The 21,411-nt window shown below is 50.6% G+C and overlaps 1 protein-coding gene across 3 annotated transcripts in view; it reads right to left on the reverse strand.

Moving 5' to 3' along the window:
• Positions 1-21,411, reverse strand: part of Ctbp2 (C-terminal binding protein 2) — a 134,440-nt gene that overhangs the window by 29,583 nt on the left and 83,446 nt on the right. For all 3 annotated transcript variants that reach the window (XM_046448708.2, XM_046448709.2, XM_058580734.1), the window contains one exon: positions 6,874-7,031. In XM_046448708.2, the coding sequence (XP_046304664.1) occupies positions 6,874-6,931 (58 nt within the window). In that variant the 5' untranslated portion in view covers positions 6,932-7,031. The remainder of the gene's footprint in view (positions 1-6,873; positions 7,032-21,411) is intronic.

Consider the following 21,411-nt stretch of genomic DNA (forward strand, 5'->3'; position numbering starts at 1 on the left):
TGAATGCACGGTGTAATGTCAGGCAAAAATTCACAACCACAGAGACCTCTATGGAGAACGGGTCCAGACAGTTCCAAAAGAGTGGGGAGAAGAACAAGAATGGGACCAGTGCTGGCTCACTGGAGCAGCCCCCAGACCAAGCCCAACACACGTCTTGTGCCTGATGGGGACTGTCAGATTGGAAAAGGCCAAGCCGAGGGGCCACCACTTAAAAAAGGGAGATTAGGCGGAATCAGCGAATCTCAAGGTCAGGCCAACAAGAAAGTCACCTAGCTCAAAGGCCTGTCCATTGACAGCTGTGTGGTTCCCTGCCCACGAGGTGGACAGATGCTGCCAGGTTGGTCACAAAGCCTCCTAGGAGAAGGTTTGTGCTCAGAAGACGGCCAGCCCCCACCTGGGGCGCTGTGGAGAGCTGCCTAGGGCTTCCACCCTTAGCGCAGGCGGAAATGAGAAGCTCCCCAGGAGGGTTTTCCTGCACCTCCCCAGGGAGGAGGCTGAGGTTAGTGGGTTATGCACTGCTTTCCAGCAGACAGGAGGCCAAGAATAGGCCCAGACACACCTGCCTCCTACTTTTAAATGTGGACAGCCTGTGTGTATTTTTTGGAGGTTTCTGTCAAGATAAGTGTTCTAAAATTTAAATTTAAAAAGTGCCTTCTGCCTTTAAAACAATATTCCTTTAAAGAAGCCCCAGCCCCCACCCCCACCCCATCCCTACCAGAGTAATTTATACTTACTCATCTACCGCGCAAAGGCGGGGGAGCCCCAAAGGGGGAAGAAGCCACAGGAAGTCTGGCGGCCCTCATCAGCACCACACAGGCACAAACAGAAAGCAGAACCCTGCAGACACCACTGCAACCAGCAGAGGGACAGAGTGCAAGCTCCCAGGCTCAAGCACTAATGCCACTTTCCAAGGAGAGCAGTGAGCCAGGTGCACCTTACCCATCCAGCCCCTTGCAAAGGGCTGCACTCTAAGCAGGCAGCCCTGGTGTGACTCGCCCCTCGCCCCTCAGTGAAAGCAGTGGCTAGCCCCGGACTTCAGGCTCACGTCTCCCACTCCACCTCCAGAACTCTGGGAAGCGTGTTGCAGAGATTAAGTCTCATTCCCACTCACCAAGGGGCAAAGAGCCTGTCTAGAAGCGTCTGGTGAACAGCCATGCAGAGGGCACATCTCACTGGAACTGCAGGCTGCAAAGGCCACTCAGCTCCTGCCCACAGCGGGTGTCCAGCTCACACCCCTTCCCTCCTCTAGCACCAACACTTCCTGCAGCTCCCCAACCTCTCAGGCAACGACCCCAAGCCCCTCCACACTCCACTGTTCAATGCTTCCTCCTCAGAACTGGGCTCAGAACATTCCAGAATTTCGTTCTTCCTGTTTGGTTTGGATGCTCCTATTACTCCACAACCACCAGGACCCAGCTCAAGTAACCCTCCACCAGGAAGCCTTCTTGTTCAACTTTGTCACTCACTTTGTTCCCAGTTCAGATAAATCACCATCTACTGATGACAAATTCTCCCCGAGAACAATCCTGGGGATCTAGCTGCAGAGACAGGCCATGATCTCTCACGGGGGCTCGGAGCCTGGTCCCCCCCACGTGGCCTTCCGAAGCTCAACACTTGCTTTTCATTTCATTTGACTTGTGGGCCGTCAACCAACCTGCCCTGCAAGGTACTGTCTGGGGCATAGAGGATTCAAGGTGATGGACAGTCCCTGACCTCAAGGAAGGTACAGCTGGGTAGGAAAATGACAGACACCTGCATACGGTCCCCCTCCCTAGGACCGCTTAGTTGTCCGAATCTATGTGCACGAGGAAGCCCAAGCAGACCCAGTCGCAGGCACCACCAGGGCCTGGGCTGCAGCAGCCTCCTTCCTCACAGTGAAGCATGACCCGTCACCCGACTCACAGTCTTGGGAGGATCTGCTTCCCTCTTTCCAAGGTCATCAGTTCCTTCTGATGCCAGCTGAGTGAGAGATGTGGAGAGAGGGAAACCCACTGTACCCCAACGCGTATCAACATCCAGGACACTTCCCCCGACAGACTACCTCCCAGTCCAGTTAGGGGAGCGTAAGTCTCAGGGCGCATGTGATGTTCAGGACACTTATGAAATAATGGCCTGATGAACTTGGTAGAAAGCAGTCAAGAACAAGGAGTCTCACTGTACACACTCTAAACACTCATAGGTTCTGAGATAGCACAGAGAGGGCAGGACGCTGGCAGCCACGTATGTTTACCTCTGGGTTCTAGTTCACTCCAAGGACTTGGGAAGGCATGCGAGCCCAGAACATTCTTCGCATTTGGGTGGGGCACTGTCTGCAGGGTGACTGCTGCCCCCAAACGAAACATAAGCAGGGACTTTGCTGGATGCGCTGGTTCTTAGGAGGAAAACGGACACTCAGAGCTTGGAAGCGGACTAAGAACAAACTTACAGAGAGCAGGAGGCACTGTGCTGGGCCAGGAGCCGAGAGCAGCAGCCACAGATGCTGCACCACACACCTGCGAGCCCCAAAGCCAGGCCCGAGCAGCCTGCACATGCTGCAGATGTGGCAAGGGACAGACTGTGCCTCCAGCAAGCAGGAAAGTGCAGAGAAACAATCAACCAAAATTTAAACACTGAGCATGATTCTCAGAGCAGAAAGTGAGGGCCCAACTATGTGAGCAAATCTACAAACCCACTCCCCCAGCGACGGTGGGGGAACAGGGTGGGTGCACCCCCAGAGCAGCGGTCAGTGCTCCAAGTGCATCTGAACACCAGGACCATATGACAACATGGAATGTCTTCCCTTGCAAATAATCGCAGTCCTGCCTGTGACTGTTTCCCTGTTGTTACATTAATAGAAATGTTTTGGTATATTTATTTGTATTATGGAGTTTTGAGCCATGTCTAGTTGACTATTGAATATTTAGACTGCTAATATAATTATAGTAAATCACTTAATTACTGGAAATGTGCATAATTGCCCGATACGAACATATAATTAAAATGTATAGCAACATTATTAATTCCATTTTTAAAATCGACTTTTTAGGGCTTTTAAAAGATATTTATTAGGAATGATCATGTAGTACCCATGAACACCAGGTTCCAATACTGTTGCTCTAAAAGTGCTCAATACCCCAAACAAGCACGTGAGCATTCTTAAGAGGACAAGTAAAAAGTTCAGGCTACCAGAAGAAAAACATGAAATCATTCAGGCCCAAGCCTGTGGACACTGGGCATCACACAGGGGAAAAGACTACCCTCTTGCTCTGTGGTCTCTGAAGGGCACACACCAGGCAAGGAGGATGCTGGAAGACAAGACCCAATGGCTCCTCCCAGCAGCCAGTGCTCAGCCACCCTGGAGGCCTCTGCCCTCCTGGTCCCTCAGCCACCTGGAGGCCTGCCCATGAAATGCCAGGAGCACCCAGGCACTTTCTTTGGAAAGTTTGCTGAGCAGAACACTTCCTGTGAAATAAGTCACAGATGAAAGTGGGCTTCCCCCACCCCGCTGCAGAACTCTGACTTCTGCCCTCCTCGATGACAAAGTACACACAGAAAAGCCTTTTTTCCATCCTTTTAGTGTATGCTTACGAGAGCATTCCTTGAAACCATTTTTTGACATTTCTATGACATCTGAACAAAATGAAGTAAAAAGAAATATTTACTTTTCTTCAAATTTCATCCTCAATAGCCACAGGGAAAAAAAAGTGTTTAGTAATTGATTCTACCATAATCCTCAGCGAGATGATCCAGGAAGAGGCCATCAGCAAAGCCACTAAGGTGCGTTTCCACTCTACAAACTCAGGGCTGCTGAAAATGCTTCTCTGGGTTACTTTTGCATGCTCTAGTCTCTGATCAACAAATATTTGAGCTGAAACAAAGCAGCTCTGGCATGGTATAATAAGACACGCAACCCTCGGGTGCAATTCGCAAGTGTCATGGGTCAACTACGTCAGCAAACTCGAGAACACAAAAGTCATCACCTAAATTATACATCAAAAAAGAGAAGCCTGCAACCTGGGTCTACCCAGCCCACACTGTCAAAGGCTGATAAATCACAAGTATCCTTACACAATGGCACTTGAGGACTGGTTTGCAAGGGGCATCCAAAAAGAGCAGAGGACAAATTTAGTCAACTTGAAAGCCTATTCATCATCCCAACTGATTTGGGTGGAGTCTGAGTCTGGGTTATGTCCTCATCTCTGAGCAAAGAGGACAGCCTGGGCTGAAGCTCCCAGCCCTCTTTCCCTGCTCTGACTCTGAGTCCAGAGGAGAGTGGCCAGAAGTCCCACCAAGGACAAAGAATGGAACCCATCACTGAGAAGGGGCTGGACAGGTCTTACCAGGCAGGTACCTGATGGGAAGAGTGGCTGCCTAGGAACCATGCTGAGATTTTGATGGGCCACCTGGAGGAATCATAAGAGGTGTGTCCAACTCAGGCCTGGGACCCTGGAGCTGGGTCCCGTGGGGTGGGGAGGATGGAAGGAGCCAGTATCCCCAGAGACCATCCACAGAAGCTCCTCGGAGCATTCTGTCAATGGGGTAACTACAGAGCACAGAGGCTTCCTGCTTTCAATCCTTTAAAAACAAAACACTCCTACGGACACAGGCTATGGGGAAGGACTAACAGGACAGGCTCTCTGGACTTTAAAGAGGTCAGGTGACAGAGGCAAAGCTGATGAGAGTTCAAAGCTCTGTGTGTGTGTGTGTGTGTGTGTATATGTGTGTCTCAACACGTCCTCGGGCAGAACAAATACCCAAATCCAAGACTGACCTGGGGGAAAGGCTATACAGAGAACAGCATACTGCCTGGTACTGGGTACACACGGCCAGCTGCCCAGTGACTACCAATCCCACATCTAAGAAGTGGCCACAGAACCCTAATAGCTTATCAGTGGGAGTACTGGCAAAACACCTTGGCACAGCTATTGATCAAGCACAGTGATCAGGCTTGTGGGCTGAGAGCTGTACCTGTAGTTTACGCTTATATTTGTGCACAATGGTCGTTATAAAAATTTTTTAAATCTGACTGCTACTGTTCCTGAAATACACACACACAGAGATGACACCGTACTTTTTATGATAAAAAACAATTGGCTGCAAATTCCACATCTCAGATGCCAAACTGGGTGGGAGGGTTGGGGACCATGCTGGCACAGAGGATCTGAGAGCAGAGGGAGGGAAGGTCACGGCTCTTCCCTCCTGACCTCATCCCTGATGTAATGCCTTGAGGAGTGGCTGGGTGGGGATGTGGACCCGCCCCTTGCATAACACCAGCCCAGCAGGGCTGATCCACTAGGGCAGTCAGAAGAGAGGACTCAGCAACCTCAAAGCAGCCCCTTCCTCCAGAAAGTCAAAAGCTAGTTTTTAACAACCTGCCCTAAGCGCTGAACCCAAATCTTCAATTACACCATTGTGTTTGAGTGATTAAAGGGCCAGGGGATTGTTTTAGATTCTCAAGACTGAAGATGCGTGGCAACTAAGCAGAATGGGGTGACCCCTGACTTATTCCTACACAGGCAAACCGAAACAAACACCCAAACTAGCCGAACAGATGCTGAGGGAACGAGAACGCGCTGTCTGTAACAGATTCCTAGGGGGCAACTGTTGCCACTGTGGTTATGAAGGAAAAGGCTCTAAAAGGGGACACAAGCTGTAGGTACAAAGAATAAAATGCTGCATCCGCTAACTTTCTGGTGGTTCTGGAAAAAAATCCCTCTATTCATCTCCCATGCACACATGCACATATGCAAAGCTGGATCTCTAGAAAAAGAAAGCAAATGTTATCCAGCGGTAAACAGAGTTGAAGGACAGGCTGGTGTTCATTGTACTATTCTCACAGACCTTTCTATAGTCTGTAAGACTATAAGTGGTTTTGAAAAATGTGAATATTTTTTAAAAAAGAAAAACATAAATGCCAAGCTCCTTATACTATAGCAGAACCCCAGGGATGGGGGCGGGGCCGTCACTGCTCCTACATCCTTAGTACAGAGCTCTCAAGGGGTGTGGAGACACACAGCAGAATATCTTTGATGTCCCCACCCCATGTGGCTTGAGCTACAATCTATTTAAAGGACAAACAATTCCATATGGGTGGCTGCAGAGGAAGGCCCGTGGGGGTGGCACACTCCTGCCCAGGAGCTGGTAGGCCAGGCGTGGTGTGCACTTGGAGGGTGCAGAGGGGGTTATTGCACCCATTTCAGTTCTGTTTGCCATAAATCTTGCAGGGAAGGCACTGGTGACCACTTGGAGCCAAGGCTAGCCCTGGAGCACTGATCTGGGCTGGCAGGGCCCACTGAGCCCCCAGCCACAAGTTCTGGGTTTCTTGCCACTCACTAATTAGGAGAGGATGGTGCTTAATCAACATTTCAGTTCTGCCCCCAGGTTTCCATTAGATTTTTAATTATGTTTATTTTTCCTTTCATGATTAAAACACTTCCAGACATTTTCAAAGATACTCGGGACTCGGACACATCATGAGGGGGCAGTGCTAGGATCTTTAGGAATATCTTGGAATTCACTGTTGTAAATATCTTAATTTAAAACAGATAAAGTCTAGAAACTTCAGGAAGTAAAAAAAACCTGGTCCCAATATACAGCGCCTTTCATATGTAAAATAACCTGAGGTGTATACAAGAAGCAAACCCCCAGCAGACCCCAGCCCCACCTCAACCCCAGAAGCCAGGCTGGGTCCTGCATGAAAGGCCAGGGGCCCCTTGTGGGTACCCGGGCGGGCGAGGTGTTCAAATGGGAGGGGCTTGGGCTTGAGAGGGCGGGGTCCTGGCCTTGGGTGTGCTAGGCACAGTCCACAGACGACTCTGGTGACCAGGTCCTGGAGGATCTGAGCGAGGGGCTACATGTCTTTCGTTACAAACCGCCAACCACGCTGGCTCTTACCTTCACAAATCCTGTCCAATCGCTGCCGCTTCACTTTGTGCTTATCCACAAGGGCCATTCTTTATCGAACTTTGCAACTCTGAGTCAAAAGGCAAAGCGGTCCTCTAAGAACTTAGGGGAACTCGCAGGAGTCTGCGCGCATTACGCCACTATGCACCCTGAAACAAGGAGAAAAGAATCCTTACTCTCTGGAGACCTTCAGGACACAGGCCATTCAGGACTTTACTGCCACTTGCTACAAGGGGACCTGCCATCTGGCACGTGGTGCTTGCTCTCCTCCAGAAACACCGGTGGAGGAGGCTCCAAGTCCATGTTCGCCATCTCCTGCTTTCTATCTTGAAACAGCGAGCAGTGAGTGCACAAAGAAGGCTGTCGGTTATTTCTGCAAGCAGCAAACAGCAGCACGCGGACCTCCTGCCTTCAACTTCAGAGCTACAAACACCAGAGGCCAACCAACCTCCACGGCCAGAGGCTGAGCAAAGCTAGCTGGACCTGCCCTTCATTCCTGTGGATCCGAGGTGCTGTGTGACAGGGGGGTGGAGGGACGGGGTCACAGACAACTGCAGAAGAGCACACTTGGCAGCAGGTCCCAGACACAGTCGCTGAGATGCAGACAGTCACCATGGCTACGAGGAAGCTTCGAGGCCTTCCGGGTGCTTCACAAACCCACTTTCCAGGACAGCCTCATGGGGGCCAGAAATCTAAGCCAGAGCTCAGCACAACACAAGCCCCTCCACCCACTGTGCCCCTTGACCCAATGCACCATGGAAGTCACGGCATCACCACCCAGGTTTGCCCATGCCATCTTCCTGAACCTTCCCCAAATGCAGAGGGGACTGCAGCCAGCACAAGTAGGGGCAGTGTCTCACACTGCTGGCCTTGGTAATGGGACTCAGCTTTGCAGGCTGCAGGTGACTTAGACTGAGGGAGTGGCTGGTGCCTGGAAGCAAAGATGTCCAAGCTGTCTCCAGATCTGGCAAGGAGGCAGCAGAGGGAGGATCTCCCAAGTGGGCTGCAATAGGTAGGACTCTTCAGAGGGAAACCCCAACACAGCCTGGGAGCTGCTTCCCAGTCTGCTTTTGGCAGGAGTTGGGGATGCAGAGTCTGATCCGCAATTGGTTTCATGCAATTTGCCTCTGAGGCCCAGATCATCAACTACGACCCAATGCCTAGTGTTTGGTTCATGGCTTCAGAAACTACATTCTTTCCACTGATTACCATGTGAAGAATCCCAACAGGAATTACACAATGTTTGGGGACCCATTTTCTGGTCTTCCGTATTTCACTCAGAAAAATACAAGACTAATCTTATTTTAAACCAACACCAATACCACACACACACACATCCTTCCCCCAGAAAAGGTTGCCCTCAGTTATCAACTAGAGAAAGAAGAGATAAGACCAAAATGAGGCTCCAGGGTTAAAAATGAGGATTCTGATGTATGCTCATCAATTATGCAAAAATGCTAGGAGTTACTTTATCAAGGGTCAGGCTGCAGGTCTGACTATTAAAAGGTAGGCGAGTTCCTGGTAGTTAATGGCTAACTTCCCAGCAACAAGGGTGAAAAAGCATCCAAAAGATTTATGGCAATAATTATATGATTTTTCAAAAAAGATCTAGAAAAAGATCTAGGAAACAGCTCAATTTCCAACCACATAAATATTTAATGCAACATCAAAGGACACCAAACTCTTTCCCAAGACCAGGAAGTTTCCTAAAACCTGGGATGACCACGTGGAGCACTGTGCTAAAATAAGTGGGGTGACCACGTGGACATGTTTGTCCAGCTCTAATTTCGCTATTGCCAGGCTTTTTGAAAGGCAGGAATGCAGGAGAAGAGGCCTAACTCCCCTGCCAAGCTGCAGGGGGCAGAGAGGCCAGGGCCTGCAAGGGTGTGCATTGGCCCTGGTCACCACAGAGCACTGGGGTCCACCCGCAGCCTGGGCCCTCCTCGCCTCTGGTGAGAGTACGGAGCTCCACCTCATCCAATGGGCGAGAGAATTAATGAGTTAATATTTGCAAGGTGCCGTGGAGATGAAAAATGACAGCAACTAGGATCCCACGCAGGATGGGTTGTATGACCCCACCCCCACCCCCGAGTGAGGCATAATCATTCTTTTTGCTTTCCTTTGAATTTTAATTTGTATAATTAGATGGCTTCCTGAAAAATTGATAAGTAGAATCTCGATCATGCAATCAAAGAGAAGATCAGCTCCCTCTGCTCACACCAACGCCTGTGTAAAAGAGGCTGCAGTGGATTCCTGTGCTGGGCTTTTCTGGGGCCCTTCTGTGGAGTTGTCTCTGCAGGCCCCCAGCTGTCCCTGTGTCAGGTCAGCCATGGTGGCAGTGAATGCAGACTCTGGCCGCCAGCCACTGGGTCTGGCCCACCCATCCCCTCGCTGTGATGTTATTAAAAAACATACGTGTTTTCCCTCCTTCACCTTTCAAGGAGCAAGCTATATATACAAGGATGTAATTAACAGGGCTGACTTTCTAATGACGGGTGGTCTGTGCACGGTGGGCCCCTGTTGGCACCAATACCACCAGCACCTCACCCACCATGCTGGGTGTGGCTGCACTACAGCCTGGCTCTTTTGGGTCTGCTGCAGAAAGTCAACCTTAGCCTTCATCATCATCTACTATCACCATCAAGACAAAATGTATCAAAACCACAAAGGTACAGAGAAAGATGAAATGAGAGGAGGCATGTGTCCCACTCTCCTGCTTGAGCTGGGGACAGGATCCCAGGACCCACTTGCACAATGACTTTGGATCTGCTCTCCTGCGAACTCAGGCTCCTGCTCATCGAAAGGTGACAGTGTCACTCTTGCTCTTGGTGACTGTGACAGAGGAGAATGTGCAAGAAAACCCTTGGTGGAAAGCAACAGGCATCTGTCTCTGAGGACTGTTCCTGCCATTTCCTGGTTCTTAACACCAATCCTTCCAGCACTGAACCTCTGGCCGAGACTGGAAACAAACCAAAGTACCATTTTGCACTGACCCCCTCAGGACGTGAACCACTGATGCCTCTGTCCAGCTTGTCCACACTGTGTAGGCTACCTGCATATACATACACCTGCATAAGCATATACCTCATTTATCAGATTGGCTTTTGGACTATTGAAATGCATGTGTTCAAGTAACCCTTATCTTACTAATAATGACAACCAAGCACCGAGAGAGTTGTGAGCTTAACTATTTGGTTGTGCAACAAAAGGCCATTGAGTGCTTTGAGTGAACAGGTGAAAAGTTTATTATGGATATATAATGTTAGGAAAAAATGCAGCATATACAAGATTCGGTTTTATCCAGAATTTCAGGCAGCCACTTGGGACAAAGCTTCCCTGCACACGGGAGAGTCTATTATATTTCAAAAAGATGACTGGGTCAGAAAACTACTTGGGAGATTTCTGGTCACTCTGACAAGCTGCAGGAGGAGGAGATGTGTCAAGAAAAACAAGGAATGCATTTCGCAACCACTTCCTCTGAACTAAGGGCAGAAGGAAGAGAAGATTCCCAATGTGCAACACTGTCTAGATGAGTTTTTTTTAAATTGTAGATTGTCACATACCCTTATTTTTATGCCGAGCTGAGGATTGAACCCAGTATCTCACAAGTGCTAGGCAAGTGAGCCACAACCCCAGTCCCCAGATGAGTTTTTCTAGATGATCACCAATAGCCAACACCTCCCAGGACCCAGCACCATTGGATGGACAGAAGAAAAACTTAGCCCTCCTCAATTTGCATTTCTAAGTCTCACATTTTGAGGATCTTCTCAGCTTCTTTATTCTAGTTCCCTCCCACCTTCAAAGATTAAACAGCTGAGAGATTTACAGAGTAAGTGCAAGTCTTCAATGGTGCCTTTCAAAATGAAAATTCTCCCCCAAAAGTGGTTAAACTTAATGATAGCTTTCAGTTCTTTTAAAGAAATCTACATAAACATTACGCTGATGAAGAAGGTCAAGTTTTACAATAGTCTAATGAATGAATATTATCCTTGTTAAGCAAATATTGACAGACTTTTGCATGGACCCCTGCCCACAAAGTCCTCAGGGTATATTCCCCAGGAAACATGAAGGGCACTTAGACTAAAAATGCGGGAGGTGAGGGTGATCCCATGTAGGTAGAACAGGCTCCCTGCAGCCAGGAGCAGCCGGGGTGCCGACGGTCTACAATATCCAGTCTGTGGTCCCCCAAGGGCAGGACTCGCTCTCAGAGAGCCTCCTTTGCCCAGCCTACAAGCTCTGTGGTAGCAAGGCCCAGCTGGGCCACCGTGGGGAAGCAGCACGGGTCCAGGCACAGGCGAGCATCCGGCTGGCAGCTCAGCCCAGGTGCACCTTTCCATAGTGTCTTGAGCTTTCTGGCCCACCAATGACACTACCCTGATGCAGTCTCTGCCTCTGCCTCTAGTCCCAGAGAGAAAGCTTCAGGTGTCCATGGTCCCTCAGGGAAGCCACTCCATAACCTTCAGGGGCCAAGCATGCCTAATGCATGCCTTCTGTGTAAAGAGCTGGTCTGACCTTCAGTCATAACAAAGACAGTTCCAGGAGTCAGGGGACGGTGGGCACCACTGGCCTAGCTGTGGTTAGATGGCGGTCAGAACACTATAATTAATAACAAAATTATTAATACTTCTTTAAGGGAGGAAAGAAGTTTTGTGGATGATGAGTGGAACATGAGCTCTCCAGAATCAATTCTCAAAATTATGCCACCTATCACAGCACGAGCCCAATCACTAACTTTAGGTTAGAAAAACAAAGTCTCCTTGGAATTCTCCCATGGGGAATACTGAAGCCTAGCTCCCAATGTGATGGTGTTGGAGGGGCAGCCCTGGGGAGGCGACTCGACTCGGCCCTGGGGTTCCAGTCTCAGGAATAGGCTCAGTGCCCTTGTAAGTAGACTGTTATCCCTCTCAGGAATTAAGCATGTGGTATTTAAGCCCCACAGACCCTGGCCCTCTTGCTACAGCAGCCTGACCTACTCAGACAATGACCAACAGACAGCTCCTTGGTCATGGATTCAGAAGGTTTGCAAATGTATCTCCCCACCCCCACCCCATGGATGTGTTGGTGGTGGGGACTGAACACACAGTTGGGACATAGAGTAGCATAAAAGGTGTAGAGGGAATCCTCCCTTCCCCACAGTTCCCCAACCAGCAGCGCCCTTCCTGAGATACATGTTGAAGTTCAGCTCAGATTCCAGGGGACAGGCCTATCCACCATCCAGCAAGACTAGGGAGCTCATATTTCCCTGTAGAATGCCTAGCAGCCCAACCTTAGGGTAACCTGGTCACACCCAGATCACATGTCTTCCAGCTGTTCCAGGAACTCCACCCTCTGTTCCCCAGGGCTGATGCAACACAGGGCACCCTAGAGATGTTCACAGCAGCCTGGCTGCAGTTATCACAGTCCTTTCCCAATGCCCGGAGGCTCCTATGCCTCAGGATCCCGAAGCACTTGGAATTTAAAAAGACAATACACTGCTTATGCCACCTACCACAGCACCAGCCCAGCCACTAACTTCAGATTAGAAAAACAAAGTCTGCAAGACTTCATACCAGAACATGATCATGGCGACCCAACAGGATCAATACAGCAAATAAAAAATAACTCAGGTCAAATTCTACCACCTAGGGGTTTTATTTGTTTTAAAGAATTTGGGCATGAGACTTTAAAAAAGCACCCCACCCCAAGTTCAGACCCTGTTAAGTTACATAGTTTGTAAAGTCAAAGAACTTGGAAAGCGAGTCCTCCAGCAAGCGGATATCACGGTGCCAGAAGCTAACACACTACCCGGCCAAAGGCTGTCACAGCTCAGTGGAGGCAGGCAACTTAAAGGCCACTTAAATGCTGGTGTTTGGGCTCAAACAACCTAAATATTTTCACTTGCTAAATGCTATACTGAAGGACAGAGGGTCTAGGCAGTTGTGGCAGCTCACGCCTGTAATCCCAGAGGCTCCGGGATCCCAGACAAGTTCAAAGCCAGCCTAAGCAACTTAGTGAGAACTGTCTCCAAAAACAGGACACAGAGGTTGAGCAGGAACCTCTGGTTGTTTCACTGGTTGTTTCTTTTGGGTCATGTTGGAAATTGAGAAAAGAAAACACTCATGTTTAGAATTTTCACACATTTTAGAAATTATACCTTGAAAGAATACAGTTTTAATAATAGAGGCGGGGTTCAAATGAAAGCAAATAAGCAGATTTTCATTCAAATTAAGAGGCAAAAACTGACGCCTCTGTATTCCTGTTGTGTTTAGACCCAGGAATCGCGTTGCACAGATGCACGTTTGTTTGTCTGGTTCTCTATTACTCTGGCATTAAAACTTTGATCGGCGGCAGAGGAGCTGGGTCAGGCAGGGTAAAGGGATTAGTGACCTTGAATTCAGTGGGGACAGGAGCTCCTCCCTCAGCAGCTCCTCTTTGGTTACATGCTCGGCACCGTGATTCTAGAATATTTATATTTCACCAACTGGTGCCCCACCAAGGAAGGACCCAGAATACCTGAAAGTTTTCCTGCAAGGTCTGCAGGGGTCTTCAGTCCTAAGGCTGCTGGGCTGGATGTCACTGGCTAGACCGGGACTCTTTGTTAAATCATGATATAATAGGTAATATATCAATTATACACAGAATATTAAGACATTAATATACACTATGAACATACACTGTAGAATACACCTTGTAATGATACTAAAATATAAATTACTAACTTTGTTAAACTCGAGATTATTTAAGTCTGTGGAATGGGGAGGGAAATATACATTTAAAGCAACCTTGAATTATTTAGCATAATCTAATATACATGAAATATACCTGTATTTAAATCACATAAACGCAGTGTATAAAAATTGCTTATTTATCAAAACTATAATGATAAAGTCTTGAATTTTTAAATTTTTAAGAAGCTTTTTTTTTTTTTTTTTTTTTTTTTATTAAAGATACCTGCCTCTTCAATCCCCGCCCAGAGATGCCTCTGTCTGTGGTGGACTGTCAGCCCTCCTTGGGGACACAATTGCCCTTCTTAAGCCCCAGGAGGCTCATCTCCTGACACTTGAGGTCTAGAATGCCCACCCCAGGCTCACAGTCCCCAATCACTCTCAGAAGCAGGGGAAACTGGGCCCAGGGGGCCACCCTCCTCCTCCTGGTCCAGACCTTCTGGGGAGCTAGTCCAACCAGGGAGGCCTGCTACTGCTCAGCGGTGGGGCCCTGTGGCCGGCAGAGGGCACTGTTCACCCTGCCTGCTCTTCCCCAGGCTGCAGAGACTCAGCTGCTTGGCAGTGACTGGCCTTCCTCATTTCTGTTCCTGTGTGGGCTCTACAAGAATCCATCAGCTTCCGAAGGCCTGAGGAGAGGTGAATGTGAGATGCCACATTCACCTCTTCTCAGCAAGGAGATCAGAAGGCGGTGTGCTGCTCTTTTGCAGCAGAGAAGTTCAGTGGTGGGGTGGGAAGGGAAGAAGTGACAAGCCCTCCTGGGGTCTCACTCCTGCACTGAGAGCTGGGATCCTTGCTCCTAGAGCTCAGGGATCACAGCTCAGGTAGAGAAGTGGGTGAAGAAGCAGGAAAGCTCCTGTCCCAGCATGTGGGGTTCCCCAACCCCAGGGCCACCCTGAAGGGTGGTTTTCCATTATGCCCCTGCTTCTGATTTAAGGATTGGTGAGCCACAGAGATGAAAAATGGAAACAACTCCTCAGCCACAGAATTAGAGAGGACAAACTGTGGAGGGAGGGGGTGGAGCAGCGCCCGTCACGGTTTCCATGACCAGCTACAGATTCTGGGCAGGGCACGCGCCTGATAAATTGGTGACTGCTCACACCTCTTGGATCCCCGAGATCCTTGCTGCGAGACATGGATGACCTCAGAATACATCACTTTTTGTTTTTCTGGCAGACTCTACTTTGGAGAAAGTTGAGGCAAAGGGGATTTTCCAGTCTTATTTAGAAACGCATGGAGACCAGCAAGGCCTCCTCCTGCCTGCTGACCAGTCTGACCCACAAGGTTCTAGGGCAGCTTCCTCAATGAGCTCACTAGCTCCCTCACCACGAGCAAGGCACCCTCAATGGCTTGGGAAAGGAGGGGCTGGTTTAGCTCACTGAGGCTACAGCAACAGGGTGGCATGTGCCCCATCCAGTGCCCACACTACCATGGGATGCCCTTGCTCTCTGACCATCATTTCAAAGCCACAGTTGCCATTGCAACAGGATGCGGTTGGTTCCCCTGCTGACTCCTGGTTTGACCTGACTTTGCTTTTGGAGACAAATGCCCACCAACACATTTGGGGTCCTGAGGGGCTCCGGGCAGCCTCGGAGATGAGCATCCTTCCTCCCTTTATGGCTCCACCATCCCAAGCAACCCCCCACCTTTCTTCAAACAATATTTTCTTGTTAAACCTAGGTGGCTCCTCTATCCGGCCCACTTTAGTATGGACAACCCTGGGAGTTGTGTGGGCTACATGGTGGCCAAGGAGAGACTGACAGGACCAGTGGCACCATCCTGGTGGGCAGGAGGGGGACTCTGGCTGGACTGGTGACGGTAAGTTATCCAGGTGAGTGCTGATTGGGTTCTGCATCTGTTTTCAGAAATCATGTATCCGGACAGGTTCTTTCAAAAACAAAACAGAAGGAAAAGCTCACTCTAAATGGACCCACCTGTTTGAACAGGCAGGGACCACTCTCCAGTGTTGGCCAGGTGGCAGACAAGGACCCAAGCAAACCCCAAGGAACCCTGTACAGACCCTGCACCCAGCTTAACACGCCCAGGACAGGATGGTCCCAGCCCCTCTCCTCCCGTGTCTGAGCCAATGTTTCTGGGCACCAACTTCAGGCAGTGGTGGGACAGAGAGGTTCACAAGTCTGGGGGCAACCCGCCCTGTAACTGAGGTGCCCTGTGCACAAAGGGAGGCACCTAGCAGAGCCACCTCACAGCTTGGGAGTAAAGTGTTTGTTTTATGATGACATATTCTAAAGGTGGACCGCTGCACATACCCAAGTTCCATGGTTCTGACATTCTTGAATTATTTTGCCTGTTCTGTAGTGAGCTCCAGTCCTGGGGTCCAACCGCATTTGAACATTTACCTTCAGCCTGGGACATTCTGGACAACAGGTAAGATAGCCCTTAGTGGAGAGCGGCTGCTGAACTGTGGCAGGGAGGTGATGCTTGTGGTGTGCCTGCCCTGGGGCATCATGGCTTGGATCAGGAATGTCCCCCAAACTCATGTGTTGGAAGCATTTCCCTCAATGCTGCAGGGTTCAGAGGTAGGGCTCTGGGGCAGTGACTGAGTCACTGGGGTTCTGACCCACAGGGGATTAATCCACTCAGAGCGGACAGGGCTAGCGGGAGGTGGGACCTAGCTGGAGGAGGCAGTCATCAGGCCATGCTCCAGAAGAGTGTGTCTCCCTTTCTCCCCACTTCTGGGCTGCCACTCGCCAACATTCCTCTGCATCGTGTTTCCGCAACAGAATCCCCGATCATGAAGTGAGAGCTCTGAAATTGACCTCTCCTCTACGGATTCCTGACAGGTATTATGGTCACAGCAATGACAAGCCGACTGTGTCACAGGGTGGAAGACTACCACAGAGAGTTCACCTGCACCCTGACCTTCCAGGGTCAGACCACCACCACCTGCTTAGACAATTACAGCTCACCTGTGCTAATGGCCAAGGGTGAATTTTGCATAAAATCCCATTAAGGAATACCTGGCGATATAAAAAGCCACTTCAAAAACCTGCTCTAATTTCTGGGGATGCTGTACACATTAGAGGAGCTCAGAGGACTTGTAAGACACCTGGTTGCCAGCTGTATGCCCCAGACCAGATACCAAGTGAGAACAGGGTGTTTGAGGCCAGGCCCTGGACAACTTGCTCCTTGCGGCCTTCCTGACCAAGCCTACACACTTACCTATGGACTTGGTATAGCACCCCAAGGGAACGGAACTAAAGGACTGTGGGTCACACTGACCGTAAGGGTCTTGTTAATGAGCTGACATGTGTTCACCTCAGATCATGTTGAAGCTCCGAGTCCAGTTCCCTCCGAAAGTGACTACATTTGGAGACATGGAGAGCAGCAACCAAGTTAAACAGAGATGGCTGGGCTGGATTCTACCCCAATGACAGGTGTTCTCATAAAAAGCAAAGTGGGGACAGAAATATGGACAGGAAAAGGTTGATATGAAGACACAGGGAGAGATGGCATCTGTAATTCAAGAAAAGCCTAGAACAGGTCCTTCTCTCAGTCCTTCAAAGGAACAAACTCTGATCTCGCACGTAGTCTCTAGAACCCTGAGAGAATAGGCTTCCGTGGTTCATGTCACCCAATCTGTACTTTCTTAAAGGAGTGCAGGCAGACTCCTGGCAGCCTGCTCATGTTAGGGTCTACAACTCAAAAGGAATGCTCTGGGGGTACTGCACCATTAGACTTAGGGAAGTTCAGAGCCAGGAAGTCACACACCGTGAAGGAACAGCCCCGACACAGTGAGATCTGTCAAGGGTCTCGGGGTCTTCACCTGAGCCTGCCAGGCGAGAGAGGGTGCCCTGTGTGGGCTCAGGCCGGAAAAAATCAACACACACTATGCTGAAGTATCCAGCATAGTGCTCATGGGTGGCCACTACATCAGACTGGCCGGAGGGGAAAGGACTGCTGGCCCACTAGCCACCTCCTAGTGCACACAGTGAGCAGGGTCCTCAAAAACTTGTTCTTTGTGACTCCAACGGCAGGGACAAATGGAAGTCCTGACCATGACTCCCCTTCAAGGGCAATCTGGAAGTCTGCCATTTGAAGCCCACGGCCGTGGGTCCTGCGCTTACCCCAAGCAGATCCTCCAGCACAAGGCCACAGGTGGGAGGGAAAAGACAGGTGGCCGCTTACTGCCCACATGGGTCAGTGGGAACCTGCCCAGAATCCCTGTGGCCGAGGAGGTTGACGGCCACAGGTGCCTTGGAATGCCTCTGCCTGGCTGTACAGAGCAGGGTGTCCCACTGTGATGGGGATCTGGGCTCCAGGCTCATGGACAGGAGCAAGTTTTGCTTTGGTGGCAACACCCGACGTGCTTCCCCTGGGATCCCAGGTGCACCTTTGTGGCTCTGGGACAGCCTCACACATCTCCACTCATCCCAGGTTCTCAAGTTCTGAAAGGAAACCAGTTCTGACTCCAGAATCTTGTCTGGGCTGCTCACATTCCTGCTCCTTGGTTTGAAGGTCTGAATTCACACAGCACCTCACTGCTGGCCCCAAGGACACTTATTCCTTGAAAACAGAATTTCCAGAAGGACAGACCTGGGTAAATGATGCCATCATGGCACCTCAGGGAAGGGGACAGCACTCCCTAAGGCTTCTGGGGTACCACAAGGAGCTGGTCACTGGAGGCTGTGGTCCCCTCTCCTCTGTCCTTGGAAACCACCCCAGTGCTGTGATTGCAACGAGCCCCATGAACACCTGGTGGCCATGTTGCCCTTCATGGGGGAAGGACAGCCCTCTGCCCTCTCCAGGTACCTCCTCAGCTTTGCCCAGGGCAGGGCCCAGGCACATGCGGCTCCCGCAGTGACAGCCAGCTCCAGCCACAGGAGCTGGAGCAGTCAAAAGGCTCCACCTCAAAGGGCAGGAAGGAACACAGAGGGAGCATTGTCAAAGTCCTCCACCTTTGGGCTTCAGGGACAGCATCTCAATGACCTCTGGGTGAGCACCTCAGACTTCTCCTGGCAAGGGGAGAGAAGGTCTCAAATGCTACCCCACCCACCCTCCAGGCTGCCTCTAGGGATAGCCAAGAAGTCAGAGTGTCTGTAGATTTGGAAAGAGAGGAGGGACAAAGGGCGGCTCATGGAGAAGCAGCAATATCACATACTCCTGGGAGGCAGGGGTGCTGGCCACAGGTGGCCCCACCTGCCTAGTGAAGACCAGCCTCAGCACTGGGGACAAGCGCAGCCATAACTCTGGGGGACGTTACAGGATCTATCAAGTGCGGGCCCCCTCCACGGTAACTCATTCGGGAACCGGACCTTCTGCTTTCCTATGCTTAGAACTGGTCCTCCAACACAGCTATTAAACCTGAGCTCTCCAAGTTGGAGAGAAAGAGGATGCAGGTGGTCTGCAAACACTGTCGGAGCAGAAACACAACCACTCCTGTGACGGGAAATGGTGGACATGAGCTCTGAGGTGTGGACAGTCCCACCTGGAGCCCCCGCTGCAGAGAAGCCTTGGATCACAGCTGCAGGTGCACAGAGTGGTGCAGGGGTGCACACAGCTGCAACCAGGGGCCTAAAGGCCCGCATGCCCCTGGCGCTGAAACTATGAAACAAGGGTGTTTCTGGGGCCTTGAGATTTCAAAAGTCATCAAATCCAACTGCTCCCTTCACACACAGAACCCGAGGCTCAACCAAGTCAGTTCACTCCCAGGCCACATTTTTGTGGGTTCCCTAGGACACACCATGCCCCCCACCATCCTGTGCAACCCCTATTCCCCTAGAAGAGCTCTCCCAAGGCTTACGGTACCAAATCCTGGAGACCAGAGAGGGAGATTGAGCCACATCAGCCAGGCTCCTCAGTGACATCTCATTTAGCCAAACCCCATGGCCACTAAACCCCTGGAAGGCAGTGCTCTCCAGACCAAAGGAGAACTGGTCTGTAAACTCATCAAAAAGAAAAGCACAGCTGGGGTTGTGGCTCAGTAGTAGGGTGCTCGCCTAGCATGGGTGAGGCGCTGGGTTTGATCCTCAGCATCATATAAAAATAGATAAAATGAAGGTATAAAAATATTTTTTAAAAAAAAGAGAAAAAGAAAAGCAAAGGAGGGGGGGGGAAAAGCAGAAGCTAGGGAGACACATACCTGAGTGCCAGCCAGCAGGGACACCCACAGAGAAGTGGGACTGCGGAAAGAGGGGAGGCTTCCAGCGCTGGGTGCTTAGTGTGCACCAAGACCTGCTCTACGTGGCTCTGAGGCCAGCTCCTGCTACCCGTACACAGGCAGCCTCACACACGCTGCCGCGCTGGCTCCAGTAGATACAGCATCTGCACTGCAGAGAGGCCCTGGCATGACAGACACCTGGGTTTTCACACCTGTTCTGCAGGCAAGTCACCGAGACTTGCAGCTGACAAGATAGAGATATCCCCTCCCCACCCAGGTACTTTTTAGGAGAGCACACCATTGGCTCTGAGGAGCCTAGACTGTCAAAGCCCATAAGTTCAGGACACAGGTGCTGAGGGGCTGGGCAGGGTCTGCTCAAGGCTCTTTCCCTCTGGTCACTCACTAGGCTCAGCAACTCCTGGGAAAGCTAAAAGCCAACACTGTCTTCCCGTCTGCTATGGCGATCGCACCTGGTCAAGACTGCAACATGCCATCCTGGACCAGGGGGTGAGTTGCAGGAACTTTTGGGGGCTCAGGACCTCCAACTTCTTCATTCCACGTTGCCATGGCGATGACTCACTCCGTGTGGTGTGCCTACTGGGGACCCACTGCCCAGGGCACATACATCCCTGCTGCGGAGATTTTGACAAGCAACAACCACAGCACACATGTATCCACATGCAGAACTCTGGAATGTTCTCTCCCATCACCCGCTGGCCCCTCACTGCATTCTGTGTGCCTCTGCATGGAAAAAGCCAGCTTCCTTCTGCTCCTGGGAGCACCATGGAAGCTGGGTCAGGCCTCAAGTTCCCCTCCAGGTCCAGGGACCAGAAGTGAGACCGCTAAACCACAAGATGGAATCATCTTGGGGTGTGAGGCTCAGAAAGAGTTAAATGGATCTTTAAAAACAAAACATGAAAATGGCTTCAGTTCAGTGTGATGAGGTCAGTGAATATGAGGCCTAATGATACATGTAAGAAAAAACATCTGTCAGTGTCAAAGGTCGGCAGGAAGTGAGTGGGGTCTGGGCAGCTCCAATTGGCTGGACACATGCTCCTAGAAAGAGACACACATGGCTTAACTTAGCCCTAGGGGAACAACAAAACCCCCTTTCAATTGTCCTGAGCAGCCCCGCCTCTGCCTCCAGAACCGCAGAGGACCCTGACTGGCTCTTTGTTCACTCTCTGCCCCATGGAGGCCAAACCCTTCGGAGCAGCCTTCGGGGAACTGGGACAGCAGGCCACAGAGCCTCCTGCTTCACTCTCGTGGAAACACAGCAAATGCCTCAATAAATCCATCACCACCAAAACCAAAACAAGAAGCTCCTTTGGGAAAACAGGAAGTCCTGGAACACAGCACAGCTTCAAACAGGGCAGATTTACTGTGGAACAGCACCAGCTTCCCGAGCCTCTGCACCAATTCACCTTATATCCTGCAGGAGCAGGGGCAGACTGGGCTGCCCCCAGGAGGAAGGGGTCTGGTCTTTGTTACACTCTGATGCAGGTCACAGGTCTGGGTCCTAGCCAGTCCGGCTTCCTGTCCACAGGCCCCAAGAAAGGCCTCAAGGGAAGCCATGCTGCCCTGCTGCAGGAATGAGGCCTGGTGCTCTCTATAAACTGGGGCCGCTGGGGCCTTTAAAGTCTGGGGTCTTCTGGAACCCGTCTGCCCATCATGGACAGCTACAGTCCCAGGAAGACCTGGCAGCTA

This window comes from Marmota monax, unplaced genomic scaffold, assembly GCF_021218885.2.
Source record: "Marmota monax isolate L192 unplaced genomic scaffold, Marmota_monax_Labrador192_F-V1.1 WCK01_AAM20220418_F8-fsc00076, whole genome shotgun sequence".
Lineage (NCBI taxonomy): Eukaryota > Metazoa > Chordata > Mammalia > Rodentia > Sciuridae > Marmota > Marmota monax.